General features: G+C 35.2%; 1 protein-coding gene across 1 annotated transcript in view; it reads right to left on the reverse strand.

The window, feature by feature from the left end:
- Positions 1-9059: 9059 nt before the first annotated feature.
- SP3 (Sp3 transcription factor) overlaps positions 9060-18465 on the reverse strand; it is a 55358-nt gene continuing 45952 nt past the window's right edge. The window contains exons 6-7 of the mRNA XM_034642279.1: positions 14022-14218; positions 9060-10810 (exon numbers count right to left, since the gene is read on the reverse strand). Of these exons, the coding sequence (XP_034498170.1) occupies positions 10494-10810; positions 14022-14218 (514 nt within the window). The 3' untranslated portion in view covers positions 9060-10493. The remainder of the gene's footprint in view (positions 10811-14021; positions 14219-18465) is intronic.

The raw sequence follows: 18465 nt of genomic DNA on the forward strand, positions 1-18465 counted from the left end.
GCAGCTTGCTTCCCAGCAGCTCTCAGGCTGCGGGGGAAAGCCTCGAGGACGCGGGAGGGATGATCGCAAGGGGTCGGAGTCCGAAGTGCCACCTTCGAATGAGTTGACTCTATACAAGCAGCAAGCCTTTAGCTCCTGTGAACAAGGGCGGAGGACGCCCAGCGCCAACGCTAAGGCTGAGCCCGCCCCGCTGTTCCCCTGCACACTCCTCTTCACTGCTCACCTCCTTCCTCCAAGCCTCTCCTCCCTATGTCCTCAGTTCAAATTCTGGAACTCAAGAAATACCAACTGTCCCTTTATCTTTTGCCAACCGAGAAAGGACCAGCACAGCAGAGAGGCCCAGATAATACAAGCCCCTTGGTTGTGGTGGCGTTTATACCTACTGCTCCTTCCAGTGTATGTCATTAGTCAAATAATGATTTTATGGGCAGAATATTACTTTTTCCTTCCTCCAGAACTGTGATTAGGAAGTTGTTTCCATGAATATGTTGCTGCCCCATAGTTTCTAGTTCTTCTGTTTCACGGTTGACTGTCTCCAGTACTAGGGTAGATGTGAGGAGACTTGAGCCAGAAAAGACCCCCCATAAGCAACTTTTCTGGGTTTTTCCCCCACCCTGAATTTGGCCTATCAAGCAAGCTCTAGGTTAACACTAAAGCCCGAGCTGGTAAGCCCCTACATTCTCTCTTTGAACGTCATAAAATGTTTATTAGGTGCCCTCGCGCATATAACCCCCGAGCCAAGCAGAGGGCCTACACTCAGGCTCTTGCATACTTGGGGTACGATGTTCCAGATGTCACATCTGTGGACACTTAGCACGGTTATGCTGGAGCTCTCAGAGGATAATGTTTAAGGGGAAAAAGAAAAAAGAAGGGGAAAAAAGCTAGTTCTCTCCTAACTTTGAAATAAAGGGAGTATGTTGTTATAATGGAAAAAGTACAGGAAACTAGATTAATGAGATAGAATTTTTTATAAGTCAGAAAGGCCATTGTAGTCTGAATGTCATCAGCCTATTATTCTTTAGGGCAGAAACTATGAATTGATCATCTTTTTATCCCAAGTGCCAAGCATATAGCACAAGGATCAAATGAGGTTACATGTGGGAAAGAAAAGTAAATTGTAGAAACAGGGCAGAGATATGTTACCACCACTTCTAAAACACTGAGCTACCAATGCAATGCAGTATTTTTAAAAAGTAGAGGTATCAGAATTGGAAATGAAGAAACAAATCTTTTCTTATTTGAGGACAATATGACTATCCCCATAAAAAGTCTTACAGAATCCAGAGGCAAACTATTAGAACTAGCAAGAGAATTATGTAGGATTGTTAGACAGAATCAGTTTATAAAATTCAATAGCATGTATTGACCAGTATTGACCAATTCCCATATTTAACTTAAAAAGAAAAAACCTATCCCCATAGCAACAATAACAAAAAAGCTACAGAGAAAAAAATGTAAAAAGATGCTTAAGACCTTTCAAAGATAAAATAGTTTAAAAAAAGAGTATTAAAGTGAATATACAGACTATTCATGGATAGGAGCATAACACTCTTCCTCCAAATTAATATATACACTCAACGTAATTCCAATAAAAATCCTAACATGATTTTTCAACGGTCCTTGACAATTTTAATCCTAAACTCAGAAAAAGCTAGGGCTCAAGAATAGTCAAAACTATTTTGAGGGACAGGTTAGGGGGGAGCAGAGACTTGCCCTACCAGATATGGAGATGTGAAAGGCATGGTACTGATCGTATGGTCCTGGCACGGGAAAGACAGAAAGGACTGAAGGAATAGATCCACACACAAATGGAAACTTGATAAATGACAGAATAGTATTACATTCAGTGGGGGAAAAGTTGGGCCATTCAATAATGTGCCAAGACATTCATAGGAAAATACAAGAGACTTCACACCATCATGAGAAATACCTTTAAATTGGATTAATAAGCTAAACTGAAAAACAAAATCCTAAAATTTTTAGATGAAAATATTTTTATGACACCAGAGAACTTCTTCAGAAAGAAAAGCTGCAACCCACAGATTAAATAAAACTCTTACAAAACAACAACTTACACACGAAACACCACAAAGCTAAAAGATAAGCCCCATATTGGGAAAAGATTGTATTAGCCTAAGTTATCTCTAAAATAAAACGTATCTGGAATGTATTAAAAATGTACAAAAATCAATGCAAAAATATAAATAACCAAAAAGGCAAAAGGGTAAAGGATTCAAATAGGTAATTCCCTTCAGAGGAAACATGGATTGTAAACTCAGTGAAAATAGGCTCAACCTCACCAGAATACAGGGAAATGAGAATCAAAATCATGAGTTATTTCACCCATCATGTGGGAATATATGGCAAAACTGGGGGTCTGCAAGAAAGGGTTTCCCCAATTTGAAGTTGGCTTATGCAGTTGACAGGCTAATCAATTAGGGGTACTTGATTCGGAGTGGGGGTAGGGATACAGGGGAAGAACTGGAGAGAACAGGGCAGACAAGAGGACCCAGTGCAGTAACAGCCTATATTCCCAGCCCCTGGATGAAGTGAACACAATGGAAGACAGCTAGTTGGGCTGGAGCCTTCTTTACAACATTCCATCCGAGAGGGTGGTCTACTGCGTAGAGACTGCTACAGTGAGAGGCTGTGGGAAGTAGCACACTAGGGCAGGGGCTGAATGAGAGTTTAAAAGGTGGAACCTGGGGGGGCGCCTGGGGGGCGCAGTTGTTAAGCATCTGCCTTCCGCTCAGGGCGTGATCCCAGCGTTCTGGGATTGAGCCCCACATCAGGCTCCTCTGCTGGGAGCCTGCTTCTTCCTCTCCCACTCCCCCTGCTTGTGTTCCCTCTCTCGCTGTCTGTCAAATAAATAAAATCTTTGAAAAAAAAAAAAAGGTGGAACCCGTAAGAAAACCACACATTGTTTCTGCTGCACTTGACAAATGTCTGCGTATGCCTACTGGTATCAATTTCTTTATATATATGTGGCTTAAGTTTTCCAATTCCTTCTTAACTTCTTAAACTTGTTTTTCTCCCAAAAATCATTTTCTCAAATTTCAAAATAAAATTGCATTGTTTTTCATTGGAAAAAATATGGGCCAAGGCCAACGGTTAGAGAGGGTATGGGAAAATGTGAACTCCTATACACGACCAGGACTGTAATTTGGTATGTACACTGTACAGATCAATTTGGCAATACCGATAAACTTGAAGATAAGCATTTTCTATTGAACAGTGATTGAAGTTCATGATACATACCTCAAACACTCACACACATGCACAAGGAAACATGTCAAGTATTTCATTGCATTGTTTATAGTGAAAAACTTAAAATAACCAAAACTTCCATCAACAAGAAAATCGAGAAACTGTGATATACTTATTCAATGAATGATAGCATTTTAAACGAATTAATAGAGAAACAGGTGTTCGCATGGATACATCTCAACATTAGTGAAAAAACAAGTCTCATAAGGTTAATCTACAGTATGATACCATTTATGTAAAGCTTCAAAAACATAAAGATAATCCTGTATATGCATATATATATATATGTGTATATATATATATATATATAAACCATCCGTGGTATCATTCTGATAAACATAAAAACAGAGTAACAGTTACCTCTGTGGGTAACGGGAAAGAAATGGAATGACAGGGCTGTACAGATTTCACTGTAGCTATAACTTTTTTAAAAGAAACAAGTAAATGTGTGTAAAATATTAAGACTGTAAAAGCCGGATGGTGGTTAGCACGGGTATTCATTTATATTGTTTTCCATATTTTTTTCTGTATGTCTGAAATGCTTCATAATAAAAAGGCACAATACAAATAATAGCAATTTTGCTAATGTTTGCTGACAGGCAACTAACTAGATCAAAGTGGATACACACATTAATACAAGATGCAGATAATTATTTCCAAGTGTAGGAAGAGTATTGATTCCTCCAAGGCTTACATTCACTTAATACTTAGCTATGCATCAGGCACTGTGAGAAGTGGTTTACATGCGTTAACTTATTTCATCTCCTCCATCACCCTTATGAAGATAATGCTACTATCATTTTACAGATTAGAAAGCTGAGGCTGGGAATGAACTGATAGAGTCCGAGGTCACACAGCTAGTAAGCAGCAGAGCCAGGACATAAACCCAGGAATGTCTAAGTCCAAAATCTGTGCACTGTGTTACAATGTGAAGTTTCACCTTTATTAAATGATTCAAGATGAAAAAGCCACAGAAATTTACCAAGAGTAAAAATGGGAAAGATGCAACTAACTGAAGATTTTTAAGGGACCAGGGTGTAAGGAACACTCGGTAATTGGGCACACACAATTAAAAGCAAGGCCCAAACTGAACCTGAATCTGTATAATGAAAATATAAATGGAAGAACATATGGTGTGGGACATTAACAATAAAGCTGGCAAGAAAACCAGTATTCCTTAACCCCAAATACACAGCCCTTTCATAAGAGTCCTCAGAGTGCAGACAGACTTTCAGGCCTTTTAATCAGTTCCCTTGGGTACATTTTACTGGCCCTTCAAGGTTCACCCTTTCTGACTCACTCAGGCTCTATACTAAGTTCTCCCTCATCTAAACCTGACTCATCTGGCACTACGATGATTTTTTGTGGTATTTTCTAAAGGACCAAGTCATCAACTATTTCAGACCACCATATCTTATGCAAGAAGGAATTGTATCGCAGATGTTTTAGTTGGCATTTGGTAGCAAGTAACAGTCTCCCAAACTTAAGAGCTAAAGGTGGAAGTGAGGGAGTCTCTGTACAGTTTTAAGGGTAGCTCATGGAACCCAGAAGCAGGCAATGCAGACAGGCACAAAACATTGGAACAAAAACTGCAATTATCAGCAATCAAGGCAGCGGTTCTCATCTTTTTCTTCCAGAGTTGTACGATCTCTCATCTTTGCTTTATCCTCTTTCTGCTTCACATCCATGTTCCAAATTCAGCCTCCCAGGACATCAGTTTTCCAATTCCAAATTCTCAGAAGAAATCACCTATTTGATTCAAATTTGACCAGATGTCCACCCCTTGTCCAATCCTCTAATTAGCTCCTCTCTGAAGGTGGCAGAAGTAATCCTCAGAAAATGGCACAGAAGTTGGGCAGATATCCTTAAAGTTATCTACTGTAACATTTCCTTTATTTCTGTTGTCTACTGGAGGCTTCGGCTTTTCTTGGAGAAATAAGTTGCATTTCTTAAGGTTGGAACGACTGAATGCTAAATTCAATCAAAATGAACCAAAGATTCTTTGGCTGGTTCCCAGAATGTTGAAAGAGGGATAGAATTCTACATCAGGGTGTAATTTCCTTAAGACGACTTTTCTGTGCTTCATTCTTTCCTTCTTAATTCCACCTTTCTGATGGGGCAGTCACCTGACACATTGTCCAACAATTTATATTCTGTAGTTTTCTTTTCACATTTTTTTTTATTTAAAAAACCCCCTTTCTGGAGGAAATCAATGCACGAACCATAGTCAAACAATGGAAACCCTCAAACACTTGTCCCCTTACTAAGAAAATATAGTCTTCAGAGTCAATAACAGATGTAGAGGGAGAAAAAAAATGAGTTGCTGCTATAAGCCAGAGACACTATGTTAAATGCTTACATTTTAATCCTCACAAAAATCCTGAGGGATACCAGTTAGTTAACCCTTTTATGGATGATAAAAATTAGGTTTTAAGATGGTAGGAAACCCATCTGTTTCCACACATCAAGTATGCAGCTTAATATGGATTTAGAAAAGAAGAAAGGGAGTTAAAAGTTGGGGAGTCGAGAAAGGCTGAAGTAAACAGAGACCTCCATTCAGCACTTCTAACACCAAAAAGCTGCATTTAAATATACAGTGATAAAATGGTAAGAATACATGACAACATATACAGTTCTTTAAAATTTTCAACCCCAGCTTAGAGGTCACTTAAATTTTTACTCTTAATATTTATCAATATAAAAATGTTCCACTTTTATGAGAAACTTGAGCAATTTTCTTTCCTGACTCAGCATCTGCCCTTCTGCTCTTTACCACCAAATTTAACAGAATATGCTGTACTTGTCCCCAAAGCCTCTTCTCCTATGCTCTCAATCAGTCTTTTACCCAAATACTCTCAACTGCTTACAAAGATCAGCAAGCAACTCCTTATTGCCAAAACCAATAGCCTTTTCTGACTTTTCATCCAACTTAACCTCTCTACTGCATTTAATGTCCATCACCATCGTGACACTATGGTTTCTGATAGCCTCCTTGATGACTCCTCTTTCTCCCCCATTTCTGTAAGTATGACCGTGTTCCAAGGTTCAGACTTTAGCTCAAACAATCCCCATGCAGTGTTTGAACCACCTGGATTTGAATTGAGAACTAATGTGCATTTTTCTAAGACCTAGGGTTCCGAACACTGGTAAAGATTAAATTCTGACCTCCTCTGCAATTTCCTCCAACTCTCACAAGCCCCCCTAATCGTCCACAACAAACTACACTGCACCTTTGCTGATGCCATTTCCTCTGACTTTCCCCGATTTCTTCATGCAGAATTTTCCTCCTCTACATTTCTAGAGCACTTTGCATCTGCTGCTAGTATATATTTACCACAATCTATTTGATTATATACAAATCTGTCCAAACAAAGGACCAAATCAGTATCTTTGTGTCTCCAACACTAGAGGAGGTGATTTCACTAAAATGCCAAATCTTGTTCCCAAGATACCAACCAAGTTGTTTTGGGCTCATTACCAGACAACAAAAAGACTTACTATTCATTTATGACAAAAAGTTTTAAACATATTATTTAGTGAAACAAATAGTTCTTTTACATTGAAAACAATTCTTACCAACTTAATTAAGAACCAAATTGTCTGATAGGATAGCACGACCAACATATCAACTTACATATTTTAAAGCCAAATGTTATTAATAATAATCACAAACTTCAAACAAAATTGAATACAAGATTTTTAATAAAACAAAAACTTTGGGATGAGAGTAGTATTAGGATTTGAACTATTAAGATAGTAAGATGCTTGCTCTATTTAAGTGATTCTAATCCAGGAGTGTTTATCAGAGCCACTTAAGGAGTGATTACAAGACACATGCATATTCTCCATCCCCAGAAATGTAGGGTTAGTTGGTCAAAATGCAGCAAGACCTGTGGACATTTTTAAATGCTCCCAGCATTTTCTGTTGAACAATACTGGCTAAGCACTATTTTTATGAAGTATGTTTGACATGCCTTCAACTTATGCATACATGTATTTTTACTATTTAAGCATTTCACTACTTTGAAATATCTTAAGCATTTTCACTATTTTGCCCAGTCACTTACAAGGCACCCGACTTTTTGCAATAGGTGTATTCCTTTTTTTTTTTTTTTTTAAAGATTTTATTTATTTATTTGACAGAGATAGGGACAGCCAGCGAGAGAGCAAACACAAGCAGGGGGAGCGGGAGAGGAAGAAGCAGGCTCCCAGCAGAAGAGCCTGGCATGGGGCTCGATCCCAGAACTCCGGGATCACGCCCTGAGCCGAAGGCAGATGCTTAACGACTGAGCCACGCAGGCGCCCCTATGCAATAGGTGTATTCCTTTAAAGCTTTATGTGCTTTTTGGTTAACTGAATTACTTCTCAAAGTCATTAAGTCTCAAGATACAGAAAATAAAATTTTCTTAAGTGATATTTTCTTTAAGGTATGCAAAGTACAGACATCCTACTAGATGAGTACGTTCTGATAAACAGGAATTATCTGCATGTAAATACACTGAATATGCACTCTAGCCTTCATGAAAATAAAGCAATTGATGAAACACCTATTAAAGAGTATACTTGCACTAATATACTCAATACTAAGATTCTATAACTAGAAAAAAATCAATATATCATCAATATATTCAGCATTTTTAAATACAAAAAGAGAAATATTTGAAATCACCTAGGCTGAGGGTGAAACGGATTTTTTGGTGAGGCAAAGATTCAAAGCTCACTGACATATTCCTAGTGGGCACTCTTTAAAATCCAAAAATTTACTTATTTAAATAATTTTCAGGACTACTTACTTTCTTCATTGTATTCATGCTCTAAGAACTGATAAAATATGCTTGGAAACTCATGGATCAAAAACACTCTATAAACTTACTGTAAAATTTCAATATTATTTAAAAACATCTCTACTATCACACTCTAAAAAGATTTTTAATCTCCTGACTTAATGGGTATTTTGCTCAAGTGAGCAACCCTCTCACATAATCCTCTTCACACATCCTCAATAATGAAAAAAATTCTAAAAATTATCTGGAGTTTAAAGATTCAAATTCTAATCCTTCTAACTTCAAAATAATTGTACATTCCATTAATTTCTATAATTCAAGTAATACTTCCTATTGCACATCACAAGCTTAAGTCTCATATTTAGGAAAACTTTGCCTGTGTTTTTATGTGTATCAACAGTTGTCCTATGCATTCAAAGATATTATTGATAGTGTCAGACTGGGCCTGGAAAACAGACAACGGAAATCTCAATCCTTTACCCCCACTGTACACATATGGAAAGTAACTGGACTTTTAATTTTAAAATATCTAAAATATAGTCGTTGTTAACTTCTTCCTTCCTCTTACTCTGCTTTTATCATTAGACATCCACAAATCCGAAACATAACTTTCAAATAACTCTTGCCATGGTTTACCAAAACATGTTAACGTTTTCAAGAATCTGCATGTAAATTCAAGTTTTTAATAAATCAAACTATTCTGCACTGCTTTAACAAGGGAAGCAAAAACCAAGGTTTGCAAAATAACATCATTATAATTAACATCGATCAATGTGGACTTAAAAGATTTTCTTCAAAAGTCTTATTTAGTAGTTAGTTCATTCTCAGGTGAAAAATCAGTAATCTTTTAGCGCCTCTACTCTTCCAAGTAAACATACCTGCTCACAATTTCAGTGTCTGAAATCAAGAAACTGTGAACAAAAGGCTAAGATGAAGAAAATAAATCACACAGATTTTTCTTACCCCATACCACTTCAAATATTTTAAATGCATAGGAATACAACAAACTCAAAAGAAAAAAAATAGTGTTTTATTAACTACCACACTGTTATAATACACTTTAAACGTACAATAAGGTAGCCTTTAAATTTGAGGTGGTCTTAAGAATAACAAATGAACAGAATTCCAAATTTTTGAAATAGGTGAACTGCTGCAGTTATAGGTATACATTTAGGAAAATTGTATAGCTCTTACAAGACCAGCAATGAATCTTTATTTTGTACATTTTTTTAATAATTGAAAATATAAACAATAATTAAAAAATAAAAAGAAAATACAGCATAATAAAAAACATACATTTCTCAATTAAATGTACTGGATACATATAAATTTAAAGGGAAGAAGCAAAAAAGGAAAATGGTTGATATTTAAGTGCAGACTGACTACCTAGACAAAAAAAAAAAAAAGACTTAAAAAAATATCATAAACCTCTAGTTTTCTATGACTAATATCCATATGGTTGGAGTATCGTCACTATGGAAGTGATTTTGTTATGTTTGCATATGTTATACTTTACTGGTAATTTACATGATGGCTTTTAAGGCCCTGGCAGACATATGGTTTTTGGAAACAAGATTGGATAAAAAAAAAAAAAAATCACTGCTAAGACGCAATACACCTTATTTTTTTGGTCCTCCAATATTCAAGAAAAGGGATAATTCACTGTAACATTTTCTTACCACCCAAATGCCTCAACCTATACATTTTAAACTTTTTTTTTAAACATTGGTTATATTGCCCAACTTCGTTATTGAAAGAATATTAACAAGACATTATTTTGGCAAATTAAATCTTAAACATGGCTTTTCAACAGGATTTAAAAGGTGACTATCCCTAGAGTTCCATGTTAAAATGTAGTTTTCAAAATCTTACAAGAGTAATGCTTAAAATATTGTACATAGTTAACCTAATTAAAATAATTAGCTTCAAAATGACAAATTGATAAGCTAAGTAAAGCCTACACTATGTAACATTTGCTTGGAAACTTGATTTGTCAGTTATGCATAATAAAAATTCCAGTCATCAAGAAAATTACAAAAATTTTTTTTTATCATAACATGATTTCTTTCACCCACCAACTTTTTTTATCTTACAATAGATAAATACCAACATGTTCTCATTTTTACACTAAACCACACAGGATTGATGCATTTGGTTAGACTACCATTCGCATTGTTAAATTCAATTTTCTCTTTATATAACTTGGTAAAATTTCATTTCTTCTAGATTCCAAAAGTACCTACAAAACCCATGCAATTTTACCATTTTTAATATACTATGGAATATCATACAAAGTAAGGCATTTCAGTGTCATGTATAACCAAGTTACTGTCAATCCAAAAATTTTTGCACATCAATAAAAAGATATCTAAGAACTTAGGAACAATATTCTTCTCACTACTGTATAAAAATAACCACAATGAATAAGTATTTGTGTAATATTTACTCCATTGTCTCATTTCCAGAAACTGTGACAAGCTGTAAAGGTATTTCAGTGTTGGTAAGGATATCTTGATTGCTGGTGGTGGAAGTATTAACAGTTCCTATCCCTGAAACAGAACCTTGTTGAATATTTGCAAGGATAAGTGTTGTTCCTCCTGCAGTAATCAAAGTATCATCTCGTGCAGCTTCCACAGATGCCAGCACTGTACTGCTAGAGTGAATACCTTTTTTATTCTGATGTGTTTTAATATGTTTGGCAAGGTGGTCACTTCTCATAAAGCGTTTTGAACATTCTGGACAAACAAATTTCTTCTCACCTGTTAAAAAAAAATTGTTACTCAATTTTTTAAACTCAACATTAATAGACTGATCATTTGCTGAGAAAGAAAGCCAACCTAGCTGACAGTGAGGGACAGGAAGCAGAGTTCAACTAAAACTGTATTAGTTTCATGAGCTGCCCCTGCAAAATTTCTCTCCTAGAGTTATTTTTCCTCAAAATAAATCGGTCATCTTTACTTTTCAATGAAAAGTGATTTTCAAACATTCTAGACTGATACTAAGATGAGACATTAACATTTCAACTATGCCAACAGTTTGTTTTGAAACATATTACAAAACACCATACAGCTAAAAAATGACCATCTGTAACATACTTCTTTAAAGAGTATAGTTTTAAGCTATATTTAAGATATTATTAACATGTCATATCCATGATACTAAACCTTCAACTCTTAAATGTGAATTCAAGTAACTATGCAGAGTACTTCTAGATTAAAGCAAAAACACAAGCTTGAGGTCCATTAAGACTAAGTAATCCCAGGAGTAAGGAGATGGCTAGAGAACTTGATTTTAGTTGGAATGTCAAGAGGAAGCCTCATATATCATGATACTAAACTTAAGATCCTGATGCCTAAATCTCCCAGCATGAATAAAATATGTTTTTTAAATACAAAAGACAGACTGAAAGTCTATTTAATGTCAAAGACCTACTATGTAACAGAATTACTGGAAGATAAAGCAAAAGGCCAATCTAAAGGGAATCCAGAGAGAAATCAATCAATAAACAGATCTTGTATTTTCTTAATTAATGTCCTTCAAAATTCTCACCTATCTCATTCCAGCACCTCCACCCCAAGCAGCACCTCACCAGACTTCATGCCTGATCTATGCTCCAATGATACCTTAGGTCATTCCCTCTCCAATCCAATAAATCGATGTCAGACAAATCTTCAAATACCAAATTGTATCACAGTGTAAAATTCCACCATTTTACTAAGTGGTATGGGAATGTAAGAGTAACTTGCAGATAACTAAATAGTTTAAATTCTCTACTGCCGAACTTAAAAGGACCTCTATGTGGCTCAATCCTACTTATTAACAGAAATGTACTATACAGATTCTCATCTTCACTCATGGCAAATAGTCTCTCATCTTTTCTATTCACATACTATTCTATCCTTCTGGGAAAGTATTTCCCAAAGTTTCTCATGGAATTAATCCTGAGAGATGCTCCATGGAAAATGGCACAATAAGAGGAGGCTGGGAAATGCTACGCATACCACATCTCCCCACTTAGAGATGAAGTCTTATTGATGTTCAATTAAAGGCCCTAAGAGGTACCTTGTGCCTTGAAGGTACTTGTAGTGACCCTTGGTCACTGCTGGTTAAACAAACCAAGTGTTTCCCACATTTATTTGATCAGACCTTTTTTTCCTTTTATATTATTCCTTTTTATATCCTGCTGATCAAATTCCACAGAGGAAAATTCTGTTATCAGGCCATCTTAAAGTCTACTATCCCAGCCCACTGCTCAACAATGCCTTACTATCGCAAGCAACAATGATCTCTCCCTCTGAGCATACTTTATCTACTTTCTTACATTGTTTGTTGTAGTTTCGAACAGTTTAATAAGCTCATCTACCTACCTAACAAGTGAGACAGAAAATAAAACAAGTAGAATATGTAATATGTATACTACTACATACTTCACAGGTTATTTTATATATTTAAAGACAACGTAGAAGGTGTGAAAGCAGAGTCAGAGACAGCTTATTTGCCTAATCTAACAGAGAACCTAGATTTGAATCCAGATCGAGGAGACTTCAAAACCAACACTGTCTTTCATTTCACCACACTTCTTCCTTCTAAGCCCTCTAGTGACTACTGTAGATATATATTTTTAAATTCTTCAGTGTTGAGCACAGACTGATGAACATCTTGACCATTAAATGGTAGCAGGAGAAAACTATCTCTAAAATATATTAAGTTAGATTTAGTTTGGGTCATTCCTAGGCTCATTCCATAGAACCACACAATACCATGTAAAAACAATTAAATCAAAGAGAGTCTTTCCATCAATAACACCTTGGTTATTGCAATGTTTTTTGCTTACCTCACAGGTATTAAAATGAGAAAAGGTGAAATGCTTGAATTCATCAGAAAAAAAGGAATTATTCTTTATTGTAGTATTGATGAAGAAGAAGAAGAAAGGTCAAGAGTAAAAGGAGACAACTAATTTAAAGTGTTAACATGGGGGTGCCTGCGTGGTGCAGCCAGTTATGTGGCCAACTCTTGGTTTTGGCTCAGGTCATGATTTCAGGGTCGTGAGATCGCCCCGCATCTGGCTCTGCGCTGAGCCCACAGTCTGGCTCCATGCTCAGTGAGGAGTCTGCTTAAGATGCTCTCTCCCGGGGCGCCTGGGTGGCACAGCGGTTGGGCGTCTGCCTTCGGCTCAGGGCGTGATCCCAGCGTTACGGGATCGAGCCCCACATCAGGCTCCTCTGCTATGAGCCTGCTTCTTCCTCTCCCACTCCCCCTGCTTGTGTTCCCTCTCTCGCTGGCTGTCTCTATCTCTGTCAAATAAATAAATAAAACCTTTAAAAAAAAAAAAAAGATGCTCTCTCCCATCTCCCCCTCCCCCCATATTCTCTAAAAGAAATACATAAATCTTCAAAATGTTAACATAATAAACAAGAATAGCATAAATAAGGCTTAAGACATTCAACAATGTTAAAATAAAACAAAAAACCTAACTAAAAAAGGGGGGGGGAAGCTAACCAAAGTCCGCATAAAATAAAATGTCATTTTACAAGGCAAGCCATATTTGGCTTATTTGGAATTATTCTTTTTCTTTTCTTTCTTCTTCTTCTTCTTTTTTAAGATTTTATTTATTTATAATAAAGAACAAGAAGAAGGCAGAACAAGAAGGAGAAGCAGCCTCCCTGCTGAGCAGGGAGCCCAATAGGGGGCTTGATCCCAGGACCCTGGGATCATGACCTGAACCGAAGGCAGATGCTTAACAAATGAGCCACCTCACCCAGGGGCCCAGAATTATGGTTTTTAAATTGGTGTTGCTGAAGATAAAAACTGGATGGAACTGGTCATACTTTAAAAGATCCAGATCAGTAAGGTATGCTTAAAAAACAAACAAACAAACAAAACAACAACAAAAACTTTGGGTAGTATGTAGCCCTATAATGTCAAAGACCTACTTAATTTTACTTTTGTCCATTAAAAGTAAATAGTAACCTGTATGTGTTCTTCTGTGCCTCTGTAATTCATCACTTCGAGTAAATCTTTTACCACAGAACATCCAGTTACAAACAAAAGGGCGCTCCCCAGAATGCCAACGCAGATGAGCTCTCAGATGTGAGGTCTTCCCATAGACTTTACCACATCCTGGTATATGACAAATGTGTTGCTTCTTTTTCCCAAGATTGGTACCTCTAAAAAACACACAAAGAATAATATATACTTATATGAAAATATTCAAATAAACATTACCATTTGTATCATATATTCCCGTGTTGAATTTCAAATAGAAGACATTATCGCCATGAGATCAGAAACCAAGGCCATTTAAAATCAATTTAAATAAAAATTTATATGTCTCAAACATATAAGTATTACATATTAATTTTACTTCAGAATTAATGTGATTGCTGTCCAAATGTAAATATGCTCAAGAATTATATAATTTAAAAGGACATTTCATAAAGAATGTATAAATAAAACTATTTATTATTCTGTCAGAACCATTCACAAATTTGATGCATAGGCCCAATCCACATTAAGTCAGCTGTATAAGAAACTAACTGGTCTATTCAAAGTCATGATGTCAGCTAATTTAAAAATTAAATAAAAACCAAGAAATGACTGCAGAACTAATTACAGGTACAATTAAAAAACAGATAAAGCACCTTAGGCAGACTTTAACCTGACTTAAGCATATTTATTCATATATTTGTACAGCCACACCCTGAGTATACACTGACTTGGAGAAAAATCAAAGGAAAAAATCTAGACAAAGCTATTGTCTCAGCTCCCTTAGCACTATATGAAATAAATATCAATCAAAATTATCTTTACAATTAAAAGTTCCCTTCATATTAACCACGTAAAGATACCTCAAATTATGTATCAGTGATATAATAAAAATACAGTTCTCCACAGTGCAAAATTTGACGTTTGTTATATTTTAGTATTTGATACCAAGAATAAAGTTTGGGGGATATGTGCTTATTACATGAATGAACACAAGTATTTCAGCCTAAGCAAGAAGAAAACTTTTTTGATTCCAGAACTGATATTCAAATAAGTATTAAACATTATAGAAAATGTTATTACCCATCCTCTAAAAAAAAATAAGGCTAGTTACTGAATAAATGAGTTTATAAAAAACATGACATTTAAGACTCATTGTCAAAATCATATAAACTTTGCAATATTTCTCTAAGATTAAAAAAAAAAGGTACATTTAAGACCCCCAACTTCCCCTCCTCCCCCAATCTCACAGTCTAGATATAGCCTATAAACCTTCCATAAGCCTGCAAATCCTCCTTTATATATTATACCTATCGTTTTTCAAATTTTACTGGAAAAATGCATATTTCCCCACATTTATATTTTAATGTACTCACACTCAGTAGCATGTGAAATTGCCATAGGACAAACAGTGCTAAACGGTGCAGTGCTGGCTGTTAGATGCCATAGGTGTTCTGAACAGGGAGACATCAATGTGGGCTCCAGTAGTTAGAGAAGGCTTCGTGGAAGAGGTGGGTAGGATTTAGATAGAAAGGAGGGAAGGCATTCCAGGCAGAGGAATAGCATAAGTAAAGACAAGGAGGAGTCATGCTGTTGTCTTAAGGGCAAGGACGTCATAATCTAACACAATTCTAGTTTCTGCTCCAGTCCACCCCCAATTTCTACAACTCTTTTCCAAGAGCTGAGTTGAGTGAAACAGGTTTTTCTGGCTCACCTGTAATGCCAAAGTATTAACCAAAGCCAGTATTTCCATTTAATTTAGCTTTTAAAATTTATTTTATTCTTAAACAGCCCTAAGAAAAAGAGCAATGTTTGTGATTATTGGTGTACAAACCAATTTTACATATTGTGTTCACCATAGCAATTTCACAGAGAACCCAAATCACTTCACTCTTGTACTTATGACTTCTTGCCAATATACTAAGCATACCACTCGAGTGAACTGATGTGCTTTTATAAACTCAAAAGTGCTATTTTACTACTAACTTAGAAAAATTTACCTTGAGAGCACTAACAAAGCACAAGATTATAACAAATTACAGTAATGAATCTGGGTTCTTGAAGAACCAAAACGCCCGGGAAAGATATTTTCAATTGAATTATAAGAAAACAAGAAATACTATTTTAAAATGGGATAGGCATCTAAGAAAAAAAAGGGAGGGGGGCCAGGGATGCACACACATATATGTCATGTAAAGGAAAAGCCTAATACCCGGGTCCAAGTTTCTATTTAAAAAGGAAATTTTATTGAAGATAAGATCTAGATATGCTAGATATGGATTTATGGTATGTGATATGAAGGAAGAGAACTGACTTTCTCAACAAATAAAAAGTTAATAAAAGATTTGACCATAAGTTTTCTTCTTGATTTACATAATCAGACCACTAATACTTATTATACAACCCAGAAAAAGCGAACAGTTTTAAGTTTCTATTCCTGACTGCCTAAACTTGTTCTCGATAATTTAACAACGCCAAGACAGAGTGACACAGAATAAATAAAGCTAATTCTCAGTATGGGAATTCGGAAAAGTTAAGTACATCAAGTACTTTCTTTTACTTGGGATGGGAGAAATGAGACACCAACTGAAATGCTGACAGAGAAGAAAATTTTTAAAATATGGACTGATGTTTAATCCACACGAAACCCACATGACAATAATGCCTTCAGAATTTACTTTATTCTATTAAAATTATTTGTCTCTCCCACTAGAGTAAAAGTTTCTGAAGCTGGTTCTGCTTAATAAATATTGGTTAAATGCCCAGATGAGTACAATTTTTAAGTATTTAATTATACTTTATATATTTTTATACTATAAATATAAAATATATTATATTTTACACCTTGCTCAAGGTAATCCAATTTTGTTCTCTAAAGATGCCACTTTATACATGCATATATATACACATACACATGTATACAAAAATCTATACATATATATGTATATATATAGAATATATATATATAGAATATGGCTGAGGACAAAAGGCCAATATTCTAAAATTTTTAAAGTACTGCTTATTTCACTTTGCAGAACACTTTGGAATGTTCTGGATTTACTATATGCTATGCTTTTATTAATTAGATGCAGCAACTGTCAATGATACAATTGTGCCTATCATGCATGTTAGGTGAAGTTTGTTCAAATGAGCTCTAAGAAACATAGTTTTTTCTTAAGAACTTCAATTGTGATTGCTTAGAATAAGTAAGTTAAAAAAAAAAAAAGAACTCACAGAAGTTCTAGAAAAAAATAAAAGTCTCCTTATAAGGTTATTTCATAAAGACTGACCAACTAAAAATTTTGTACATAAAACAAAGTTTGCAAACTTTTAAGTGATGGAACTCTTACTTGTGTTCACAATGCATTATGCAAACCACTGACGAAAGACAATTTAAAACTAGGAAAAAAATATCTGCATATATGACAGTTATACACACAAACTGTTAACAGATTCACAAGACAAATAATTCACAAAAGAAATTTTAAAATGGTAAAATAACAAACCAAAAAATGAATCTCACAATGTACCAAAAAATACTAAATGAAACAATAATGAGGAATTATTTTTCATCTGTCAGACTTTAAAAGGTATTAAAAAACAAGTAAAATACACTGTTGGCAACGGTGTGGGAAAGCAGATACTTTCATACACCACTGGTAGGAGTATAACTTGATACAGACAGAAAAGCAGACAATTTCCCTTTGATCCAACAATTTCATTTCCGCCACCTTACACTGATGAAGTAATCAGGCAAATGTGCAAAAATGTATGTGTAAGGATTGGAATGACAATAATAAACTCACAAAAAAGATGTTAAATTCTTATGCACCCATACAGTAACAGAACAGCCATTAAAAAATTGATGTAGACTCTATATAAACTTGGAAATATGGTCACAAAAATTTTCAAAATAAGAGCAGACACATAAAACAGTAAGAATAAGATGATTTCAAAAGATATGTGTGGAAGAATATATACAAAAATGTTATAATGGTTATCTTGATGTGGTATAAAAGTTCGGTATTCTTTTAATATTATTCTGTATTTCTGAATTTTTATGAGCATGTTTCAGTTTAATAAAAACCAATCTGAAGGATTTTCATTTTCAAGAAAATGAATAAGTAAAACATAGACCAGACTCTGACCCTCAATTAGATTTGACTTTCATGAACAATTTATCTTGAAAGTTATCCTAAAAATGAGAGTAAATTTCAGAAAAGTTATTGCCTACACAAAATTCCACATTTACTTATTTAAACAGATCAAAACATTTCAAAGAGTAAATAATATTTCAAACAATTAAAATAATTACCAGTAAATACAAACACCTAAGGATCAGATGCAGAAGCAAATTCACTTGTGAGGCGGTAAGTACAGTATAGTGGTTAGGCTCTGGAGTAAGACGCTGGGTCCAAATCCCAAAGTC

This window comes from Ailuropoda melanoleuca, chromosome 2, assembly GCF_002007445.2.
Source record: "Ailuropoda melanoleuca isolate Jingjing chromosome 2, ASM200744v2, whole genome shotgun sequence".
NCBI lineage: Eukaryota > Metazoa > Chordata > Mammalia > Carnivora > Ursidae > Ailuropoda > Ailuropoda melanoleuca.